Genomic DNA, 22419 nt, shown 5'->3' on the forward strand with positions numbered 1-22419 from the left:
AGGTTTTTGGAGGGTTTTGGGGGTCTTTTTGAGGTCCTCGAGCTCAGGGTGTCCCTGAGTGTCCCCTCTGGCGTGCGGGGTTGTCCCACCCCATGGAATCAGGGAGGAGCAGGGGATTCCTTCTGGATTCCCCCTGCACTGGACACCGGACAAACCTGAGGGGCCGGGAAGCATCTCCTGACCCCATGAGGCCACCAGGTCCCCTCCCCTGGAGGCCACCCAGCAGCACAGCCCTGCCTGTTCGGTGTCACCACCTTGGTGACGCCTCTCTCCCCCCTGGCCCTCACTGGGGTGGCCTCAACAGGACTTTCTGTGTCACTTCTGTCCCCGTGCAGGATTTGGGGGTGTTCCCCCGCAGCCCAGCCCCTCACTGGGGGCGAGGTGGGGCTGGAGGATCCCAAATCCCTCTCCCCATCCCTGGGGATTCTCGGTGTCACTCCCGAGCCGGGTCGGGCCGTGCCCGTGCCCCCCTGGCACGGCGGGGACAGGGACAGGGTGGGCACGGCCACCCTCGGGCGCTGCCCCAGGGGCTGTGCCCACTCTAACGCTGCCCTTCTTGTCCCCCCTGTGCCTCCCCCGTGTCCCCTGTGCCCCCCCGGCTGTGTGTGCCTGTGTGTCCGTGTGCCCGTCTGTCCGTCCGTCCGCCCTTTCCCCTCGGGGCCATCCCCTGCCCGTGCAGTGACACGTGGGACCCGCTCTTGTCGTGCTCTTTGTGGTGGCCCTTTTCCAGCTGCTTGACCTCAGGCCTGACTCAGTGCTGCTTCTGAACCAACTCCCTTTGCTTCTCGGTTGTTTTTGGGTTTTTCCTGTCTTTGTTTTTGTTGGTTTTTTCCCTCATTTTTATTCCTTTCTTTAGTCTTTTTTTTTTTAAGCTTTTTCTTTATTTTTCTTTGGACTTTCCACCCCTTTCTCCTCCTCCTCGTCCTCCTTGAATCTTGCTTTTCTTTCCAGGCCACTAGACCATCTAAAGAGGCCAGTGAGACCTCCCCCACGGTCTCAGAAAAACCCGCAGCTGGCAGAACATCCATCCCCGTATTGACTTCTTTTGGGGCCAGGAACTCCTCCATCTCATTCTGAGCGCCCCTGCCAGCTCCGCCCGGCCGCTCTCCTGCTCCGGGGGGCTCCTCCTCTCTTCCTCGGGCTCCTCTTCCTCCCTGGGACTTGGCTTCTCCCTGAGGCGCTCTGGAGGGAATCCGCCACCTGTGTCCCCTCCTCTTTCTGTTTGATCCATGTTCTTGTCGCCTCCGCTCCGCCAAACGAACTTTTGTTGTCTCGCCTGTGCCGCGCCTCGGCCCGACCTCTGTGTCCCCTCCCGCTCCGCCATGGCCAACCAGCCACTTTCTGTTTCTCTCTCTCTCTTTTTTTGGTTTTTCCTCCTTTTCTCCTTTTTTCCCCTCCCCTTTGGATCGCTGTTGGTTTGGTCCCTCCCTCTCTTTTCCCCCCTTTCCCCTCCCCTCCTTTTTTGGGTTTTTTTTGGTTTTTTTTCTGTTTATTTAAGAGCTCTCAGAGCTTCCCCCCACCAGCGTCCAGCCAGGAGCAGCTTCCAGCTCCCACCGGGCGGAAAACCGGGAAGCAGCGGCGGCCGAGGACACCCCCGGAACGACCCCCGGAGGGACCCCCGGAGCGAGCCCCGGAGCGGCCCCCGAGCGCCCCGGGAGCGGCGGCCGTGTCCCCGCAGGAGGAGAGCGCAGCTCCGGCCAGGGCTCGCCGGTGGGTGGCCGGCGGGGCCGAGGGCTCGGGGACACCGCGGGGCTCGGGGACATCGCGCGCCGCTGTCACCGCCTCCGCCGCCGCGTCCCCTCGAGGGGCGCCGGGGGGTCCCCGGGAGTGCCGGAGGGGCCGCAGGGCGCGGGTGTGAATTGGGGAGGGGTCCGGGATCCAGCGGGGCGCGGTGATGCCGGGGTGGGGGGCACCCGGCCGCGGCTCCGTCCCCTCCCGGTGGGGACGGGCGGGCGGGACGGGGGCCCGGAGCCCCGGGGGAGCAGCCCCGGCCCGGGCCGGCCTGGAGGGGAGTGGGCGGGGGGCCCGCCGGCACCTCCCTGCAGCGGGGCTGGGCCAGGTGTGCCCAGGTGGGCCTCAGGTGTGCCACAGGTGGGCCCAGGTAGGCCCCAGGTACACCCCAGGTGTGCCCAGGTACACTCCAGGTATGCCCCAGGTGCACCCTAGCTGTACCCACCTGTGCCCAGGTGGGCTCCAGGTGCAGCCAGCTGTGGCCAGATGTGCTCCAGGTGGGCCCAGGTGCTACACAGGTTGTGCTAGGTGTGCCCCAGGTGTACCCAGCTGTGCCCAGGTGCACTCCAGGTGTGGCCAGGTGTGCCCAGGTGTGTGTGTGCGTGTGCTCTGTGTGTGCAGCACAAGATCAAATCACTCCTTCCATTCTCTGTTTCATCCTTGGGTTGATTATTTTCGGGTTTTTTTAAATTTCAATTCCTTTTTTCTTCCTTTTCCCCCTCCTCTGGTTTTTTGTTTTGTTTTGTTTTTTTAATTTTTTTTGTATCTCAATCATTTTTGTACAGAAGAAATGAGAGCCTTTTTTTGAATAACAAAGAGAAAACACACACAAAAAAGAACAAAAAACCAAAAAAAAGACCAAAAAAAGAAAGGAAAAAAAAATCATGATGCAATTTCTTTGGATTGCAAAAAAAGCAACTCTTTACATTTAAGTGAAGTGTCTTAACATTTTATATTGTTTTAAAAAATATATTTACATATTATATATATATAATATACGTAATATAAATCTATATATAAATATTTAAAGAGGGGAAAAAACAAAACAAAAAAACCTTAAAAAAAAAGGAAAAAGAAGAGAAATAAATAAATCACGTCCGGTATTATTTAGGGGGTGGATTTAAAATCCCTGCTTAGGTTTAGAGCTCCTCGTGGTTCCCAGAGCGGCTTCATCGCCCTCGCGCTTTGTCCCCTCTCTCTTTGTCCCCAGGTGTCCCCAGGTGTCCCCTGGTGGCCCTGGGGACCCTCGCCCACCCCCAGTGCCAGCAGCAATAGCAGTCACTGACGCGTTTGGAATTAATTTTGTTTTTAATTAATTTCTGTTCTTGGTACCAAAGTGAATTCTCTGTAGCAAAGCCGCAGCTCCCGGGGCCGGGCGGGTGGTGGCACCTGGCGCTGTCCCCTCCCCTGCCCCGCGGTGTCACCTCCTGTCACCTTGTGTCACCCCAGGGAGGACGCTGTGACAGATCCCGAGATCTGCTGGCTGGAGGTGACAATGCCATCCCCTTGGGGACACCAAAATTGGGGGGGGTGACAATGCCACCCCTGTGGGGACACCCAGATGGAGGTGACAATGCCATCCCCCATGGGTGACAATGCCACTCCCTTGGGAACACCAAAATGGAGAGGTGGCAGTGCCACCCCCTTGGGGACGCCCAGATGGGAGGTGACAATGCCATCCTCTTTATGACACCCTCAAAAATATCATGGGGGTGATAATTGCCACCCTTGTGCTGACACGCACAGAAATAACGAGGCCGTGACAAGTGTCGCCCCCTTGTGGACACTCTCGAAAGTGTCATGGGGGGTGGCAAGTGCCACCTCCATTGGGACACTGACATGAGGAGGTGACAATTGCCACCCTCCATGGGGACACCCCCAAAAACGACATGGGGGTGACAATTGACACCTCTTTGGGGACACATGCATGAGGTGGATGACAAGTGCCACCCCAAAATGCCACCCTCAAAAACTGATGGGGAGTGGTGACAAGTGTCGCCCCCTTGTGGACACCCTCAAAAATGTCATAGGAGGGTGACAAGTGCCACCTCCACTGGGACACCCACATGATGAGGTGACAATTGCCACCCCCCATGGGCACACTCCCAAAAATTATACTGGAGGGGGCTATCCTCAGTGTCCCCACCTTGGTGTCCCCAAGCTGTCACCGATTTTGGGAGGCATTGTCCCTTTTCCCACCCGCACTTTATCCCCAAGCCATGCCTCCCAGCTCAGTGTCACTGGCTCAGAGCAGGGAGGTGACAGTGACAAAGCAGGGGGTGACAGCGCCAGGTGAGGGGGTGGCAGGTCCCAGGCTGTCCCCAAACTCCCCCCAGTGTCCCCTTTTCCCGGCTGGTGTCCCCGTGAGTGTGATGTCCCCGCGTGCGTGTGCGTCCGTCCCCTTCATGGCATCGTGCAAATCCCTCGCTGAAGCAAGAAGACAACAACAACAAAAAAATCAAAATTAAAAACAAAACAACTCAATTCTGGTTCAGACCAGGAAAAGCATATTTTAAAAATGATGTAAAAAAAAAGAGGAAAATGTGTAAAAATGACAAAAAAAGCCCAAACCCAAGTGCTGCCTGCATCGTGCATGTGTCGGAGGCGCCCGCTGCATGCGCTCCCCGCTTTACTCGTCTGGATGTTGTTTCAAAACAAACAAAAAAAATGTCTACGACTCTGAAAAGGACAAAAAAAAAAAAGGACAAACTGAGAAGAAAAAGCGAAAAAATGCCAAAAAAAAAAAGGAAAAACAAGAAATTTCTGGTTCTCCTTAGAGGCTGTTTTGGGGTTTCTACGCCGTTGTGTGTCTCTCTCTCTCTCTCTCTCTTCCGCATGAATTTTCTCGTGAACTGTTTTAAAAAGGAAATAAAAGGAACAAAAAGTACAAAAAATAGTAGAAAATGGAGGAAAAAAAAGGAAAAAAACCGAAGAAAAATGTAAAAAAAAAAAGCCTCGCACAGGGGAAAAGCGGGGGAGGGGAGGGAGGGGACCCCCCCACCCTGTGCCACCCCCCCGCTGTGTCCCCCGTGTCACCGTGGATGCCATGGGTAGTTGTGTGTGACCGTTGTAATTCCCGTGACAAAAGGGTTGCTTTTTATTATTTTCCTTTTTTCCCTTTATAATTTTTCTTTTCTATCAGAGTGTCTGGCTTTAATAAAATTACCTTTTTTTTTTTTTTGCCTCTTTTTCTGTCTTTTTCTGGCGATTGTCCCCCTCATTTTTACCCCCTCTCCCCAAATTTTGAGAAATTGAGAAATTTGATAAATTGAAAACTGAGAATTTTGATGGGGATGGGGCATCCCCAATTCTGTTATTTCCTCCCCACAGGCTCAGAGGTAAATGAGATTTATCCTCTCATGGATAAACTCAGGAATAAAAATTCCCAGCACCAGGAATTTGAGGTCCCTGCTGGCCAAAGAAAAGGGAATTACCACCAACAAAACCTTGAATAACCAGTTTATTTCCAATATATAGACTGGAGGTCGGGGGGGCAAAGCAGGGGGGACTTTTTGGGTTGGTTTGGGCATTTTTTTGCAGTTTTGCAGATCCCGACGGGGCCGGGAACCTGGGTGGGAAGGGGTTTGGGTGGGACATGCAGGAGGGTTTTAAAAAGTCACCACTGGTCCAGCACGTCCCCTGCTTGGGGCTGGCCTTTCCGCTGAGCAAAACTTCTTAAAAAATCCTTATAAATCCTTTGGGATATGTTACACGGGCAGGGCCGGTATTTACAGGGGGAAATGAACAACAAAACCCCAAAAAAATCAAAAAGAAAAGAAAAACCAACGACTTTACAGCAAATATTTGCATAACGTACGAGAACGACACGGAGAGACGGTGACAGGGTGTGACACCAGGCCGCCGAGGTGGTGGCACTTGTGTCCCCGCGTGGCCAGGCCGGGGGTCCCCAAACTCCCTTCCTAAAGTGCTTCTGGCCTGGAGGGCAGGAAGGGGACAGCGATGGGGGGGGACAGGGACATCCCAGGACATGGGGGGTAAAGAGTGGCAGTGTCCCCCCTGCTGCCTGGTGTCCCCCCAGTGCCACCCCTTCCCCGGCTCCCCCTGCTCAGCAGAGCCCCCCAGGTGAGGGTGACAGCGCTTAGGTCCCCAAGGGACCCCAGCACATGGGGGGGGGTCTCTGGGATGGGACCCCCAAGGCATGGAGAGTCCCCAGGGTCTCCAGGGCAGGGGTCTCTGACCCTGATGTCCCCAAGGTCCCCCAGAGCAAGGGTCTGTGACACCGAGATCCCCAGGGTCCCCAGCAGGTTTGTGACAAGGTACCCAGGGTCCCTCAACACAGGAGTCTGTGGCACTGAGGTCTCCAGATGTCCCCAAATGTCCCCAGTGTCCCCGTCCCAGGCGGGTCCCGGCCGGAGCAGCCGCAGCAGCGCCCAGGGAAGTGCCCGCACTTCGCTCTGCCACAGCTGGGGACAGCAGTGCCACCTCTGGGGACAGTCCCCGTGAGCCCCACGCCCCTCCTGGCACTGCCTGGGGGCTGGGGCACCGTGCGGTGGCACCGCTGCTGGTCCCCAAAACAGGGGGATGAGGTGGCTTCGTCCCCCCATGGCGCGGGGCCACCAGGACCTGTTAAATAACACCAGCGGCTCGTCCGGAGCACAATTAAATACGGGGACAAGGGACAGTCCTTAAATTAAACACTCCTGGGGGGGTCACAGACACTGCGGGAAGCGCAGGGGCGCCGGGGGGCCGGGGCTGCCCGGGGGGCTCCTGGTGGCCGTGCCCGGGCCAGCAGTGCCAGGCGGGGCCGGGGCCGGAGCCGCAGGCCGGGCTTTGGTGGACTCCAGGCTGCTGAGCCCCGAGTCCTTGTCGCGACAGGGTCCCGGCGTCCCCTCGAGTCCCCGCGGCTCCTTCCACTCGTTGAAGTTGAGGTCCTTGAGGCCGCCGGGCACCACCACCGTGTGCCGGCGCCAGCTGCTCTTCTTGCGGCGGGTCTCGGGGGAGTGCGCCCGGCGCAGCCGCACCCCCATGTCATCGGCGGAGCCCCGCAGGTGCTGCCGGAGCTGCGACGCCCGCCCGGGGGCCGCCCAGCCCGGCTCGTCACCGCCGGCCACCGCCGCGGCGTCCCGCGGCCTGCCCAGCCTCCTGCGGGCCAGCGTGTCGCACTGGATCAGGCGGTGCGAGTTGAAGGACGGGCGGCCCGGGGGCGACTTGTCCTCGTCGCCCGTCCCCAGCCCGGCCTGGCCCGGCCGCGGCCGCGCTCCCTCGCGGCTCTCCGTGTCCGTCTCCATGTGGCTGAGCTCGCTGCGCTCGTCATCCGCCTCCTCCCCGCGGCTCCCGGCCACCGAGTGCACCTCGGAGCACAGGCTGCGGTCCATGGTGGACAGCGTGGAGTAGCCGGACACGATGGAGCGGGCGTCCGGCGCGGGCTCGGAGCCGCTGCCCGCGGGCTCGGCGGAGCATTCCCGCTCCGCCCCGGCCGGCTCGGTGCTGGTGCCGCGGGGCGCTTTGCCCGGTGTCACCGCGGGGCCCTCCTGCTCCTGCTGCCGGCCCGGGCTGTCCCTGCGCTCCGCGTCGTCGTCGGTGCTGCTCCCAACGCCTTCGGCCTCTCTCCTCTTCTTCCTCTTGCGGGCGGCGGCCGAGACGAAGGGGATGGCGAGGAGCTCCCGGTGCGGCGGCACTTTGCGCGACGGCCACGTGCCCTGGGAGTGCGGGGACAGCGGGGTCAGGGGTGATGGCGACACAGACAGGGACGGGCTGAGTGTCCCCATCTCCGCGTGCCCACCCTGCCAGCCCCAGCCCGGGACCCTGCTCACCTTCGGTTTGGCGGAGCCGCTGCGGGTGGAGCCTGGAAAGCAGAGGGGAGAGGGGGGTTAGAGGGGTCCCGGCGGGGAGGAGTGCTGGGGAGGGGTCTGGGGTCTCTTTGGGGACGCTGCTCCGTGCCCCCAAACCAGGATGGGGACATGCTGGGGCTGTCACACCAGTTGGACGCGCCACAAGGGGCTCCGGTGGTCAGGGGGGTCCCTGGCATTGGTCGCCTCACCCAGGGTGAGGAGTGGGGACAAAGGGGACACACGCAGGCACACACAGCCAGGACCCCCATAGTGGGACCCCAACCCTCCCATGGCCACGGGGCACAGAGGGGACAGGGACAGGGCACAGCCAGCCTCAGAGAGGGGCTGGGACAGGCCGGGGGGTTACGGGTAAAGAGGGGACACAGAAGGGGCACAGAGGGGACACAGAGAGGACAGGCAGCCCTGGCCCTGCTGCCGCCGTGTAAGGGACAAGGACAGGACACAGACCCTTCTCCCGCCCCGCATGCCCGGGATGGGGTTAGCAGTGCTGACAACGAGAGAGGGGGAGGCAGAAAGGGGGTGCTGACCCTCCCAGGGCATTGGGACCCCCACACCCCACAATCTGAGGGCTCTGGGACACCCCACACCCATCCCTGCAGTGGGGTGCCACCACAGGCACTGGCCAGGGAGAAGCAGAGTGAGAAGGATTTGGAGCTCCCCTGCCGGTGTTGGGGACCCTGGGGACAGTGCCAGGCAGGACAGCGTCCCCTCCCCTCCCGGTGTCCCCCTGCTCCCCCTCTCTCGTGTCCCGCCAAGGGTTAGTGCGTGAGCAATGCACCCGGGATCAGACTGTACCCGCTCTAGCTCTCGAGGAGATCCTCTGGAGGAGGAAGAGGAGGAGGAGGAGGAAGAGGACAGCACAGAGAAGTTCAAGGAAAGAACGTAAGAAATCAGTCCAACGTCAAAGGCTCCCATCTCCAGGTGTGGCAGCGCGGGCAGGGGCGGGGGTCCCGTGGGGTGGGCGCTGCCCTGAGGGACAAGGAGTGGCCAGAAGAGAAGGGGGACGGGACAGGGTGGGCAGGGGCTCCTCGGGCATCCCAGGGCTGTTCCCAATTTTGGAGAGGAGGGAGAAGGGATGTCCCATCCAGCACACACAGATTGGCCATGGCTGTGCCCACAGATGTGGGCAGAGGGGCACAGAGAGTCGGGAGGGGCACTCTGGGGTGCCAGGAGTGCAGGGGACAATGTCACAGGTGCCACCCCTCACCTGCGGCATCACCGGGTGCTGCCGTCCTGCCGATGTTGGGCAGCAGGTACTCGATGTTGGGCACAGACTGAGCCTCCTTCTCATCCACGGGGGTCTGCAGGGGCAAAACAGGGATCAGGGCACTGCCAAGAGCCCCCCAGCTCGCACCTGGGGATCTGCACCCCCCTGAGCCACTGGAGACCCCCCGAGCGGGGACAGGACTCACCTTCTCACCCTTGTCCTCCTTGTCACTGAAGAACCAGTCTGACTGTGGGGAGACAGGGGAGGGGTCAGGAGCTCCATCCCCATTTTTGGGGTGCAGATCCCGCCCCCCTGCCCAGCCAGGGGTTCCACTCACGTGCTGGATGAGGGTCTCCACGATCTTATAGCGGTCAGGCATGTGTGTCACCATGTCGGTCATGTTGTCCTCGGATGTTCGCACCAGCGTGGGGCCGAACACCAGCGCCAGGTTCCGGGGCTCCATCTGCACCCAGAGCCGGCTCAGAGCTGCAGCCCATCCCGGGCCGGGGGGCTCCAGGTGGGGCAGGAGATTACCAGGGAGGGGGGGTCCATACCTTGTTCTTCTCCGAGTGGTCAGCGATGGTCTTCAGGTGACCCACCAGGAATTTGAGTGTCTCATAGTAGTGGCCCGGCAGGTCCCGGATCTGTGGGGACATACTGGGTCACCCCTCTGCCCGCTGTCCCCACCCAGGGGGAGCTCCAGGACAGTGTCCCCACCAAAGCCCCTGTGCCATGTCCCTACCAGCTTCCGCAGCGTCCTCATCCTCTCGCTGGCATCTTCGATCCGGTTGGCTTCGATAAAGTCATTGTATTTATCTAAAAGTGGCACATGAGAGTGTCAGAGCAGGGTGGAGGGGACAGGCCACCACCCCCACAGTCAGGGACCCCCGGATGAACCCTCTGCAGATACTGGGGAAGGGTCTCAGTGCTGGTTCCACTGCAGGGCAAGGAGGGACAAGGACAAGTGGCTTGCATTGACAAGTGACAGGGGGCCTGCATTGTCCCCTGCCATGGGTGACTGTGTCACTGGGTCTGGGGACCTGTCCCCAACACAGGGGGATGGGGTTTGGGGCTCTGGCGGCCCCAGGGGACAGGGACTCACCATCGGTGAAGAGGGGCTCAGGCAGCTTTCGGAAGAAGGATTTCAGGAGGCTGCTGATGACGTTCAGGTCCTGCCACCGCTGCGAGGGACAGAAGAGGCTGCTCAGAGTGACAGCCAGGGACACCGAGGGGACAGCGGGATGAAGTCCCCAAACCAGGCACAGCCCCGGCGACAGAAGCGTCCCCAGGATGTCACCGGCAGCGCTGGCAGCGACCGCTAGGCGGCGCCACCACTCCAGGGGATGGAAACTGGAATGGAGGCGACAGGGACAATGGGACAGGGATGGTGGGACAAGGACAGTGGGGACAGGAATAATGGGGACAGGGATAACGGGGACAGGGATGATGGGACAGGGACAGTGGGGACAGGGATGGTGGGACAAGGACAGTGGGGACAGGGATAATGGGGACAGGGATAACGGGGACAGGGACAATGGGACAGGGATAACGGGGACAGGGATAATGGGACAGAGATAATGGGGACAGGGATGATGGGACAGGGACAATGGGGACAGGGATAACGGGGACAGGGATGATGGGGACAGGGATGGTGGGATAGGGATAACCGGACAGGAATGATGGGGACGAGGATAATGGAGACAGTGATGATGATGGGGACAGGGTTGACACTGACGGGACTGGGATAATGGGGGCAAGGATGATGACAGAAAGAATGATAATGATGGGGATAAGGATGATGCCAGAGACAGGGATGATGGGACAGGATGATAACAGGGACAAGGATGTTGATGGGGACACAGGGGTGATGACAGGAACATGGATGATAACAAGGACAGGGATGATGATGGGGACAGGCATGATGAGGACAGGGATGGTGGGGACAAGGATGTTGATGGGGACAGAATTGATGATGGGACAAGGATGATGACAGAAACATGGATGATAACAAGGACAGGGATGATGACGGGGACAGAGATGATGACACAGAGCAGGAGAGCATTCCAGAGGCATGATAGGGATGGGGAGCAGGATGGGGCCAGGCATGGGGACAGTCACCTGCCCTGCCCTCACCTCGTCCTGCAGGTTGATCTCGGTGGCTCCCTTGTTGAGCTGCTCCTGCAGGCTGGACACCACCGCGTTGTTGCCGGGCACGCGGTAGATGCCCATGTACTCCAGCCCCCGGTCCTCCACCACCTTGCAGCACGCTTCCACGATCAGGGGCACGTTCTGCAGGGACAGGGACGGGCTCAGGGTGTGCCAGGCCTGTGCAGAGTCCCCGAGGGCTGGCAGTGGTGGCACAGCCCTACCTTGTTGTCCGGGGCAGGCTGACAATCCTCCAGCCTCACGCCAAAGGCACGCGGGGCAGATTTCTTGTTCTTCTTCATGATGTTGATGCCCCACGGGGCTTTTTGGGAGCTGCTTTCATCTGGGGTGGGGGGAAAAACCCACAGGATCACTTGGGGTAAATGGGAAGAGCAGCCCTGTGGGGATGAGCACCACAGCAGCCCTGAGGGACACAAAGCACCCCGGGTTTGTCGTTCTGGGGTGTCCCACGCACCTTTCGTGACAGCTGCATCCTGCCGGGGGGACCGGGGCGCGCTGGTTCCCGTCTGCTTCAGGAACTCGGCTCGGATCCCCAGCCCACGAGGGCCCTTGGGCGACGAGTCGGGCTTGGCGCCCGCAGGGCTGCAGGGAGAGCAGGGAGAGCTCAGGTGGGGCACAGCCAGGGGCACCAGCCCGGCACAAAACCTCCCTGTGAGCATTGCCAGCACCACTCCCAGGCTCCCCAGCATCCTACAGAGAGCCTGGGCAGCACCAGGCTGCTCCAACCCTCATTACAAGTGCCAGGTGCCACTCTGGCTGACCCCAGGCCACGCCGGGCGCAGGCGGCTCTTCCATCACTGCCCCATCCAGGGAGCTGCCGGCTTTGCTCCGTCACACCAGGGTGACCAACGCCCCGGGCCTCTCGGTGCCCACCACCCCGGTCCGTACCTCACTTTCCGGTAGTCGTTTAACTTCTTGCTGATAAGGGCTTGGCTGGCAAAACCGGGGTCCTGGGGAGGCAGAGAGAAGAGGGGAAGGGAGAGCTTGAGCAGCGTGTCCACCGGACACCCCCGGGCAAGTCCACACTGTGCCGGGTGCCGGGCAGGGCCGGGCAGCACCAGGCAAGGGCAGCACCAGGTCCCCGCTGCCCTGGGACAGCCCCGCTGCTGTCCATTGCTCCAGGCCACGGACTGGGGTCCGAGCTGGACACAGGTGTGTCCTTCCACAGCATGCACAACTCCGCCGACCCGCGCTGACCATGCACACCTCTGTCTGCACTGTACAGCCTCCATGGGCACAGAGCCATCCCTAAAGGATGCTCCCCACAGCACCACAGTGCCGGATCTGCCCAGTCAACTCCGGATGTTCCAACCTTGGAGCACTGGTTCTGACCCAGCAGCACCATCCAGTTCTAACCCAGCAGCACTGTCCGGTTCTGACCCAGCAGGAGCTCCAACCCAGCAGCACTGTCTGGTTCTAAACAAGAGCAGCACTTGTTCCAGCCCAGCAGCACCATTTGGTTCTGACCCTGTCAGCACTGTCTGGTTCCAACCTAGCAGCACCATCCAGTTCCGACCCGGCAGCACCATCCAGTTCTGACCTAGCAGCACTGTCTGGTTCTAACCAGACAGTTCCAACCTTGGAGCACCATCCAAACCAGTAGCACCATCCGTTTCTGACCCGGCAGCACCATCCCCACCGAGCCCCCTGTGCCCTCCAGCACGGGGCTGTACCACAGACAGCCAGAGACCGCTCCGAGCTCAACGCGTCCTCCAGGGCCGGAGCCTGCCACAAGCCAGCGTGACCACGGCCACCAAACCGAGTCACTGAGCCACCGTGACACTGACACCGCGACACCGCAGCCAGCCCAGCGCCAGCATGGCCATCCCAGGGATCCACCACTGGAACCAGAGCAGCCCCAGAGCAGCTCTGCCCATCTCACACCCGAGCAACCTCACAGCCACGGGGTGCCCAGGGAGGGCTCAGCCTCGGCAGCACCACACGGGCACCGTGCCCCTCTCTCCATGAACAGAGCCACGTCAAACCAGGCAGAGCCACGTCAAACCACAACAGGTGACACCAAGGAGAGGTCACACCACAGCAGGGACAGGTCACACCATGGCACAGCCACATCACACCATGGCACAGCCAAGTCGCACCATGGAACAGCTGCATCACACCTCACCAAAGCCAGGCCACACCCTGGCACAGCCACATCGCACCATGGCACAGCCATGTTACACCTCACCAAGGCCAGGACGCACCCTGGCAGAGCCACACCAGACCTTGGCAGAGCCACGCAGGCTCCTCTGCCATCGCACACCCAAACACCGACACGGCGGATGTGGCGCCAGCCCTGCCTGCAGAGCCATGGCCCCTCTGCTGAGCATCCCGCGCACCCTGCCCCACTGAGGCCATGGGGCCACACTCTTCTTGGGAGCCACGAGCCCCCACGCACCCCTGGGAGCACGGCGCGGGCCTGGCCGTGGCCTGGGGAAGCAGCACAAGGCAAAGAGCCGGAGAGAGCCGAGGCGGTTAGTGCCGGGAGAGCCAGAGGCAGCCGGGAGCCCCATGTGGCTCTCACCTCGCCCTCAGCCTTGCTGTTCTCCCTGATGACTTTGATCCAGGCCAGCATGTCTTCCCGATCCTCTGCCTGAAAGAGATATTCACAGAAGTCAGCGGTCGTCAGGCGGAAGACGTGCTTCCTCTTGGTCTCGCTGTAGGAGATGTCCACCAGGCACGCTTGGATGCTGATCGGCGGCTCCTCCTCACCTGGGGCCGGGGCGCAGGTCACCGCCTCCCGCCTGTCCTTGCACAGGTACAGCGAGTGGGTGCGCAGCACGGCGAAGACGCGCTTCCACTGCCGGATGCCTCCCCCGACCTTCTGCGGGGAGAAGGGATGGAGTGCCGGCCTCAGGGAGCGGCCCGCGGGGCCACGGGGCTCCGGGCTGGGGGCAGAGCCCGCCTACCTTCCCCTTTTTGGTGAGGATCTGCTTGCAGTGGAGCCAACCCTCCTTCCTCACGGCGCTGAACGGCACGTCCGAGAGGTCAGAGGTCGAGTGTCTTTTGGAACGGGCATCTTCCGACGCGCCCAGGCTGTCCAGAGACTGTGAGGGGCAGGAGGGAGGTGTTGAGTGAGGCCATGGGCACCCCCTGCTCCACCAGGGAACCCCCCGTGGTTTCAGGGCAGCCCCCAGGGCGGCACTCACCCCATCGGTGAAGAAGCTCCTCAGCATGCGGAGGCTGGGGACCCGGCTGGGCATCCTCCTGGGGGGAGAGAGCCCCCGTCAGCGGGAGGGGTGGGAGCTGGGGGCGGTGGGAGCGGGAGGGGGCTCCAGCCCTACCTTAGGATCTTCCCCTCGTCCCGAAATGCGTTCAGACCGTCGTCGCAGGACTTGGAGCGCTCGGTGGTGATGGCCAGCAGGTAGGAGGAGCGGCGGCCGGCCTTGATGCTGCCTGCGGTGCGGAGGGGGCAAACCCGCCCTGCTGAGCCTGGGGGTGCCAGGCAGGGCTCTCGGGCAGGGGCTGCTCCCCCTCGAGGTTCCCAGGGTGGTGCCCCCTCCCCAGCACTTACTGCAGTCCTGGGAGTAGTGCCGGGACAGGGCAAAGGCGAAGGTGGGCGACGCGGGGCTGGTGGCCATGGCAGGCGCCGAGTTCATGGCGCTGGACACCACCGAGGAGGCCGGGACGTGCTTGGCCTTCAGGTCGATGCTGGGGCTGGTGGGTTCGTCTGTGAGGGGGGTGGGCAGTGTCAGAGGGGGGGTTGGGACAGGAGAACTCCCTGCCCCCACCTCAGAGCAGGGCAGGAACGTGCAGGGCTCCAGTTCACACCAGTGAGGGGAACCAGCAGCCGGGCAGGGGGTGAAGAATGAGAGGGAGGGGTGAGTGTGCTCAAACCCAAACTGTGGCACCACATCACCAACCCCGGGCCTGCTTGGGGACAGAAAATCCAGAGGGGTGCAGGACACTGTGGGGTGTGGGGCACTATGGGGTGCAGGGCATTGTGGGGTGCCAGGCATTGAAGGCACTGCTGGCCCTTCCCATCTCCACACTGGCCACAGATGGATGCTCCGGACTCCTAATCCCCAAACGTGCCCTCCCTGGCACGGGACCTCCTAAATCCCTTCCTGGAGGTGACCAGCGAGCCCTGCACTCACCGATGAAGGGGATGGATGCCAGCGAGTCCTCGGGGGCCGCCAGGGGAGCCACTCGCCGGCCCGGCCGCTCACTGCCCGGCCTGTCCCCTCTGCCCGCGGCCCCGACGTGGTCACAAATGTCCGTCTCCTTCACCCCCTCGGAGAACACAAAGTTCATCTGCCGCAGCGGCGCGGGCACCTTGCGGCCCGTGGGCGGCTTCTGCCGCAGCACCACCTCCTCCCGGCGCTCCTCCAGCTGCTCGGACACGCGGCCGCCCTCCGGCCGCGGCTCCCGGGGCGCGCTGGGCATGGCCGGAGCGGCTGCTGGGGGGCTGGCAGGGCTGACCACGCTGTCCCTGAGCGGGGCCACGGCCCGCTGCGCGATGCTGAAGGTGGGCAGCCCCCCGAAGGTGGGGTCGCGGCAGGACAGGGCGTGCAGCAGCCCCGTGCGGCGCTGGAAGGAAGGGCTGTAGCTGCGGTAGCCGATGTAGCCCGAGTCATCCGCGCTCGGCAGGTTGGGCTGCGACGGGTGCTTCTGCACCGGCTCCCGCGATGAGGAGGAGGAGGAGGAGGAGGAAGCAGCGAAGGAGCCGGGCGGGATGGGCTGCCCGGCGGCGGCGGTGGCAGCGACAGCGGCCCGGCAGAGCCTCTCGGGCGGCCACGCGGAGCGGTCGAGGTGCGAGGCCAGCAGGGCGCCGGGCTCCAGCGCCTCCATGGAGCGCCCGTACCTGCCCAGGTAGTGGTCGGAGCGGGCGCGGGGGGCCCAGGCCTCGCGGCTGGGCTGCAGCAGGGTGTCGTGCGAGGCGCTGTGGGGCCAGCCCCGCGGGGCCGCGGGCCCGGAGCCGCCCAGGCGGTCATGGGACACGCTGCGGTAGCGGGGCATGGCGTGCCGCCGCTCCTCCGAGGTGCTGCGCCGCGGCTCCTGGCTGCAGAACCAGCGCGACAGCGCCTGCTGGCACTCCTGGCGGCCGGGCACACGCTGGGCACCCGACACATCCCGGGGCGGCCGCCCGGCGCCCTCCTTGAAGCCGCAGTGAGTCCGGTGCTCCGGGAGGTGCTTGGGGACGCCATAGCAGGAGGCGCTGGCGGGGGACATCCCGTAGCGGTCGGGCACGGAGGGTGCGGCGTTGGCGGGGCAGGCGGGGCGGGAGAAGGAGCCGGGGTGCCCGTGGGGTGCGACGGGGCGCGGGGCAGGACCCCCGGGCTGCGGCTCCTCGGGGCGGTGCGCGGGGCTGCCGCCGGGGTCGCTGCGGGCGCCCAGCGGGGACGAGGGACCGGTGGTGGCCGAGCGGGGGGCGCGGGGGTCCGGCGGCTGGCCCGGGGCGGGCTCGGCACCCCGGGCCTGGAAGGGGTACGTTTTCCGTGGGTAGCAGATGGGAGGGGGCTCGGGGATGCTCTGAGCCCCCCCGGAGTACGGCTCGTTGCCCTTCAGGTAGGCATCCTGGGAATAGGCCTGGGCAGGGGGGGACAGGGGGTCAGGGAGGGGGGACAGGGTCACAGTGTTCCACACGCCCACCATAGGGATGCCCTCTGCATCCCCCAACCCCTGAGCAAGCCTCCCGTGGGGTCAGCTGGGCTCGATGCAGCCCCCCACACCCATCCCACTTTCCCACGGGGTCCCCCCCGGCTCCAAGCAGCGCTGGCAGCAGTGGCAGTCCTTCCTCTGTCCCCTCCCCTCCTTCCTAAAATACCCCGGCACGACAATTCCCACTCACAGCCATCCCAGCTCACTTTTCACGTGTCCCTGACTCCACACCAGGGGACTCCCAGAGCTCAGAGCAGGCACAGGTGGGGACCACCCTGCAAAACCCCCCAGCCCTATGGGAAGGGGTCTCCCAGGCTGGGAACAAGCAGTGAGTGACTCAAAAAGCCACCGAATATCCAAGCTGGGATGGGAGAGGCATCAGGAGGAGCCCCAAACTCAGGCCATGCTGCCAGGACCACTGTCACCCCCAGATGCTGGCGTACTCATGGCAGAGCCACTTGAGGGAGAGGGTCCAAGAATAAGTCAGCCCTGGAAACCTGGGACAATTCATCCTCCAGCTGTGCCTCAGGGTGCTCCCCCAAAATCACATGGCCCATCTGCCCTGTTCCTGCCCCAGTACCCCCAGTTCTGCACCCGTTGCTCCTCCAGGGATGCTAGGGGGGACCCCTGTCCCCAAGTGTCCCCAAGTGTCCCCAAGTGTCCCCAAGGCACCTGGCCAGCAAACTCACCAGCTGGAGGATGTCCTCGTCCTTGGGCATGATGGAGAGCTCCAGCACATCATCACTGCAGGACAGGGGACAGAGAGGTCAGTCCCACCTGTCCCCAAGCTCACACCTGGCTGGATCCCCCACGATATGAATGTCCTTGTCCCCACACAATGGTGACTGTCCCTGGTCACCCAAGCACCTCAGGGCCCCTGTCATCCCAGTGGCACCCAGAGCCTGCTGTGACGTGTCCCCACGCTGTCACCTCCCCTCCCAGGAAGGGCGCTCACCTGTTCTGGATCAGGGCGATCACCTGCGAGTAGGTTTTCCCGATGATGCTCTCCCCGTTCACCTTGACCAGCCGGTCACCTGCAGAGCCCGGGAAGGGGACAGTGTCACCACGAGGGAGTGGTGGCACCTGGATGTCCCCACGGTCACCCAGGGCAGGGTTTGAGCAGAGTTTTTACCGGATCCCATGTGGCAAAGGGAGCAAAGGGGGACCCCAAACCCAGGAGAACCCCAGGGGACCCCAAGGATGCTCTGAGCACCCCAGGACCAGAGCGAGCAGAGCGCTCTCAGAAACAGAGGAAAGAGGTAGAAAAGAGCAGGAACGCCAGAAAAAGAGCAGAATAAGCAAGAAATTCCCGGGCAGAGGAGGCGGAGCAGGCGGAGCATTCCCGGGATCCCGCGAGCAGCCGGGAGCCGCCCCCGGCTCACCCGTGCGCAGCCCCGCCTGGTGCGCCGGCCCGTCCTCCCGCACGTTCTTCACGAAGATCGTGTCCATGGGCTCCAGGCGGCTCCGGGCGGGACCTGCTCCGCGGGGACAGCGTGTCAGGGAGCTGCCACCACAGCCAGCATGCTCCCGAGGCGGGGGAGTCACCTCCTGTCCCCCCCAGAGTCACCTCCTGTCCCTGCCCAGTCACCTCCTGTCCTGTCCCTCCCCAGATCCCCGGCCCCGCCACCCCCGAGAGCCGAAGCCACCGGGCGCTGCCAGGCGGGCGCGGTGCCCACCGGGGATCCCAAATCCCCCCCCGGAGCGAGGTCGGGGCCCCCCAGCCCGGCTGGGTACCGGGTGCCCGGTCTGGCAAAGCCGCCCGGGCAGCGCGGCCCCGGCGCCGTGTCACCGCGCCAGCGCCGATCCGTTCTGACACCTTCACATTCGCTCACGTCACCCTGAGCCTCCGGGAGGAGACAGCGGCGCCGTGTCCCTGTCCCCAAACACCCCGCGCTAGCCCGGGGCCGGTGCTGGCCACGCCACAGCCCCTCCGGGTGTGACATCCCGCAAAGCTCCCGGGGGTTGGGGACACCGAGCCATCACCGGTGCCAGGAGCCACCAAGCCGCCACCAAAGCCCGGCGTGGCTTCACCGCCAGCTGATATTTAGGACTGTGGTGACAACAGCAAAACCCGCTGCGACCTGTGACAGCTGCGTCACCCCCCTCTCCCCTGTGCCACCCTGTGCCGCTGTCCCCAGGGTCCCCACGCCAATGCTCACCTGCTCGGTTCCCATTCTCCTCCTCCTGCCAAAAACAAAAAGAGAAAAGCATTGATTTGGTGGCGGGGCCGTGACCAGAGGACCGGAGGGGACAGGGGGTGGCAGCCTCGTCCCTCTGCCCTCCGCCGCCCCCGGCTAAAATTACCGCCTGACACCGGATCCGCGGGACCCGCGCAGCCCCCCGCACCCAGCTGCCGCCCTGGGGCCGGGTTTGGGGCAGGGCAGCGGGAAGGGGCCCTGCCAGCCCTGGGGTGGCATCTGACCCTTCACCCCGGGCCACCGGGGAGAGCCCAACCCCTGCCGTGGGGTTCCAGGGGGGGATCCGTCCCATCCTGGATGAATCCTCATTCCTGTCCATCCCTGCAGCCTCCCAGTGCCAGGGCTGCGGTGGGCACTGATCTGTGCCGGGGGTGGTAATCGTGCCAAATCCCTGCCCTTTTAACCCAAAACTCCCCGTGGGGAGCCTCAGCAAAGCCACACTGCCCGGGCAGGGGGTGCCAGGTTGGGGTGGGGCACAGGGTGGGTCTCAGGTCCCCCCAAGGAGGGGTCTTGGCACCTGGAAGGGAAATTCCCATTTTCCATGCCCGGCTGGGAGCACAGGCCTGGCCACAGCCCCCAGACGGTGGGGACACTGCCCTGGTGTCACCAAAGTTCCATGGGCACCCAGAGGGTGCCAGGAGGGCACCAGTGTGCGACATTGCCGGCGACAAGGAGCAGCACCTGCACCCAAGGAACGGCCACATCCCACGGCCACAGCGAGAGCGTGGGGCCGCCGAGAGCCCCTGCGGGCACGGACTCAGCCCCTCCCTGCCCGTCCTCGTCCTGTGGCATCCCAGAGCCCTTCCCGGCCCCGCGGGCACCCCAGAGCCCCTCCCGGCCCCGAGGCGATCCCGGCGGCCCCGCTTCCAGCGCGATGAGCGCGGCGAGCGCGGCTCCCGGTCCCCTCCCTGCTGAGTCAAGCCACCGAAACTCAGCCCCCGGAGCTGGCGGGGTGCCGGTCCCCGCGGCTGCTGCTGCTGCTGCTGAGCCGGCCCCACCGCGCCCTGCCCCGCCGGCGCTGCGCCGGGAGCTATTCCCAGCCTCTTCCCAAGAGCATCTCCAGCTCCCGGCGCTGATCCGGCTCCATTCCACCCGGCCCCGGGTGCTGCCGCCCAGGCAGGGCTCAGCCCGGTGCCCAGAGGGGCAGGAGCAATCTTTTGGAAGCAGAGGAGAGGTGGGAGCGGGTTTGGAGGAGCTTCAGGCCGTTCCCATGACAAATCTCCCCGGCAGAGTCACGCAGGCGGGGATGGGGCCACGCTCCGGGCGCAGGAAGGCAGGAAGGGGCTGGAGAGGCAGAGTGAGGAGCCTGGGAAGTGCCGGAGGTGCCGGAGGATGGCGAGCGGGGATTCCGGAGAGTCGATTCTCCCCACCCTGTGACTCACTTCCCACGGCACTTTCCTGTCTGCCAGCGCCCAGGCCGTGGGGCAGCCGGGGCCGTGGGGCAGCTGTGGGGCTCCAGGGGTGATGGGATGGTCCAGGGATCTGCCCAGTCTGGAGCAGGGAAAGGGATGTGTGGGACTACACAGATCCCGGATTATCCTCTCTCGTCATCCACAGGAAATGGGGAGAGAAAGGGGTTCTTAATTCCAGAACTCCAGGAGTTTGGAGCTGGTTCATGCCTCGGGGTGTGGAGGGCTCTCCATCCACGCTGGAAGCTGCTGCTGGGGGGCTCCATGAGATCTCTCCATCCTCGAGAGAAAGGCACTGCCCAGATTGGGCTCAGAGGTGCCAAGCCAGGGCCGTGTCCGTCCAAAAGACGTCAGCCAAAAGGGTGGGTGACCAAAACACAGATCCCAGGGAAGATCCCCACCAACAGTCAGGAAAGTGGGAACCAAAAATCCGCCAGCCCTGGTTGGCCCCGGGGACTCCGAGGAGCCTTTTCCTGCCATTCCCAGCAATGCCACAGCTGCTGTTGGGAGCTGAGAGATCCTCTCCATCCCCACAAACAATCCCACATCCCAAAACGCTCTGAGATGTCTCCAGAGGTGCTGCTTGCCCAGAGCTCATTTTCCAGCAGCTCCAGCAGCCCCACGGGCTCCTCCATCCCAGGGTGGGATCCCCATGGGGGGATGATCACCAGGAATCCCAACAGAGCAGGCAATGGAGGCTGCACTCCTCTCCCCCTGCCCACCCCCAGCCCTCATCCTGCCCCCACCACCTCCCCCTGCAGCACCCCCGGGATGGATCCCGGCCCTACCTTGGCCGAGTGCACGGCCGACTCCGGAGGGTACACGATGAAGTGGCGCAGGGTGAAGCCGAAGCCGCCCTGGGGGCTCTTGCGCAGCGCCACCGTCCTGGGCCCCACCCAGGGGAAGGACCCCCCCTCGGGGGGCGCGTTGGCGTTCGGGGACACACCATCTCTCCGGGCCGGCGTCGGCTGCTGGGACAAGGACAAGGTGTCACCCTCATGTGTTCCTGAGCCCCGCGATGGGGCTGAGCTCTGCCCAAAGAGCTGCTCCATTCCCAATCCCCCCAATCCCTAATCCCAGCCCCCCACCAGTGAATTCCAGCCTTCCCCCACCCTGACTCCTCCTGTGGGGCCTTTGGGAAGGAGATGAATGGAAGGGAAATCAAAATAAATGAGCAGTGCCTGGGGGTCTGGATGGGACCCAGGACGGGATGTGGCACTTGGGGACAAAAGGCCCTCGATGCCACAGCAACAACCTCGGGCAAAGGCGGAAAGAGCCATCCAGGAGGTGGTGGGATGAGTGAGGCTTCCCAAAACGGGGCAGGGACCTGGCAGGGGACACTGCTTAGTGCAGCGCCAAGAGGATGTGGCTCCATCCCACAGCTCCCAGCGCCAGTGCTGGGACAGGGAATGGGGCTGTGGCACAGCTGGAGCAACCACGGGCACATCTCCTGGCACCGAGGAGCAGCCAGAGTGCCAACACCTGGGGTGAACTCCTGGGTTTCGAATTCCAGGAGCTTGGAGTTCAGGATGGATGGGTTTGGGAGGGCTCAGCACGGCCCCAGCGAGGGCCGGGGCTGCTCCCCATGGCTGCACATCTGGCAGCACATCTGGCTGGGGTGGGAGCAGCTCCAGGGCCGAGGGGAGCAGAAAGCACTGCCTGATGTCCTGGCACCACCCAGCTCTGCCAAATCCAGGGAAACTGGGAATGTGGGAGCAGGAGGGACAGGCAGGGATCCAGGCAGGGATCCAGAGGGATCCACAGGGACCCTGCCCAAGCCCTGGCTCCTTCCCCGCTGCCGGAGTCAGCCCGTGCTGGGGTGAGGGTGTTAAAATTCAGGGGCTGTCTGGGTGGAAGCGATGGATGGGAGGGGACGGGGACAAGGGACACAAAGGGACAAGGCACAAAAAGCCTTTGTGTGTGCCTGTGCTGAGTGGGCCTTTTCGCTGCCGGTGGGGAGATCAGACGCAGGGCCGGGCTGTGCCCCCTGTCCAGCACGTCCTGCACGGAGTCCAGGTGCCCACGGGGGTCTTGTCCCCCTGGGAACGGGGTCCCTGTGCCGAGCACACACCTCTGCCACTGCCTTGATCCCCTCCAAAAATCGGCTGCCCCCAAAACCACACAGAACCACCACGGGAGAGCCACAAAACCCCTCTGCCAGCACCACAACCCCTCCCACCCCACCAATCCCAGGGGGTGACCCCAACCCAGCTGGCAACGGGCGCCCCCCGCTCCCGGGGGACCCCATCCCGCGGCCCCGGCAGCATCCCGGCGGCGCCCGGCCCATCTGCGCC

The 22419-nt window shown here is 63.3% G+C and overlaps 2 protein-coding genes across 12 annotated transcripts in view; one reads left to right on the forward strand and one right to left on the reverse strand.

The window, feature by feature from the left end:
* The window catches only part of SRCIN1 (SRC kinase signaling inhibitor 1), a 40439-nt gene extending 35533 nt beyond the window's left edge, over positions 1-4906 (forward strand). For 3 of the 4 annotated variants that reach the window (XM_064733928.1, XM_064733929.1, XM_064733930.1), the window contains one exon: positions 1499-4906. In XM_064733928.1, the coding sequence (XP_064589998.1) occupies positions 1499-1858 (360 nt within the window). In that variant the 3' untranslated portion in view covers positions 1859-4906. Of the gene's footprint in view, positions 1-951 lie in introns of all 4 variants that reach the window. The other variant, XM_064733931.1, reaches the window with a different exon arrangement.
* A 267-nt stretch (positions 4907-5173) lies between these two features.
* Positions 5174-22419, reverse strand: part of ARHGAP23 (Rho GTPase activating protein 23) — a 33105-nt gene continuing 15859 nt past the window's right edge. For 4 of the 8 annotated variants that reach the window (XM_064733404.1, XM_064733402.1, XM_064733401.1 and 1 more), the window contains exons 2-24: positions 20914-21093; positions 18678-18702; positions 17901-17993; positions 17474-17552; positions 17208-17262; positions 15015-16446; positions 14432-14587; positions 14202-14313; positions 14067-14124; positions 13827-13964; positions 13442-13741; positions 11806-11867; positions 11372-11499; positions 11121-11239; positions 10885-11040; positions 9854-9932; positions 9494-9567; positions 9306-9395; positions 9089-9214; positions 8957-8998; positions 8752-8845; positions 7506-7537; positions 5174-7391 (exon numbers count right to left, since the gene is read on the reverse strand). In XM_064733404.1, coding sequence (XP_064589474.1) covers positions 6402-7391; positions 7506-7537; positions 8752-8845; positions 8957-8998; positions 9089-9214; positions 9306-9395; positions 9494-9567; positions 9854-9932; positions 10885-11040; positions 11121-11239; positions 11372-11499; positions 11806-11867; positions 13442-13741; positions 13827-13964; positions 14067-14124; positions 14202-14313; positions 14432-14587; positions 15015-16446; positions 17208-17262; positions 17474-17552; positions 17901-17993; positions 18678-18702; positions 20914-21093 — 4620 coding nt within the window. In that variant the 3' untranslated portion in view covers positions 5174-6401. Of the gene's footprint in view, positions 7392-7505; positions 7538-8372; positions 8514-8751; positions 8846-8956; positions 8999-9088; positions 9215-9305; positions 9396-9493; positions 9568-9853; positions 9933-10884; positions 11041-11120; positions 11240-11371; positions 11500-11805; positions 11868-13441; positions 13742-13826; positions 13965-14066; positions 14125-14201; positions 14314-14431; positions 14588-15014; positions 16447-17207; positions 17263-17473; positions 17553-17900; positions 17994-18677; positions 18703-20913; positions 21097-22419 lie in introns of those variants that run through there. The other 4 variants (XM_064733403.1, XM_064733400.1, XM_064733399.1 and 1 more) reach the window with 3 other exon arrangements.

Source organism: Zonotrichia leucophrys, chromosome 27 (genome assembly GCF_028769735.1).
Source record: "Zonotrichia leucophrys gambelii isolate GWCS_2022_RI chromosome 27, RI_Zleu_2.0, whole genome shotgun sequence".
Classification (NCBI taxonomy): domain Eukaryota; kingdom Metazoa; phylum Chordata; class Aves; order Passeriformes; family Passerellidae; genus Zonotrichia; species Zonotrichia leucophrys.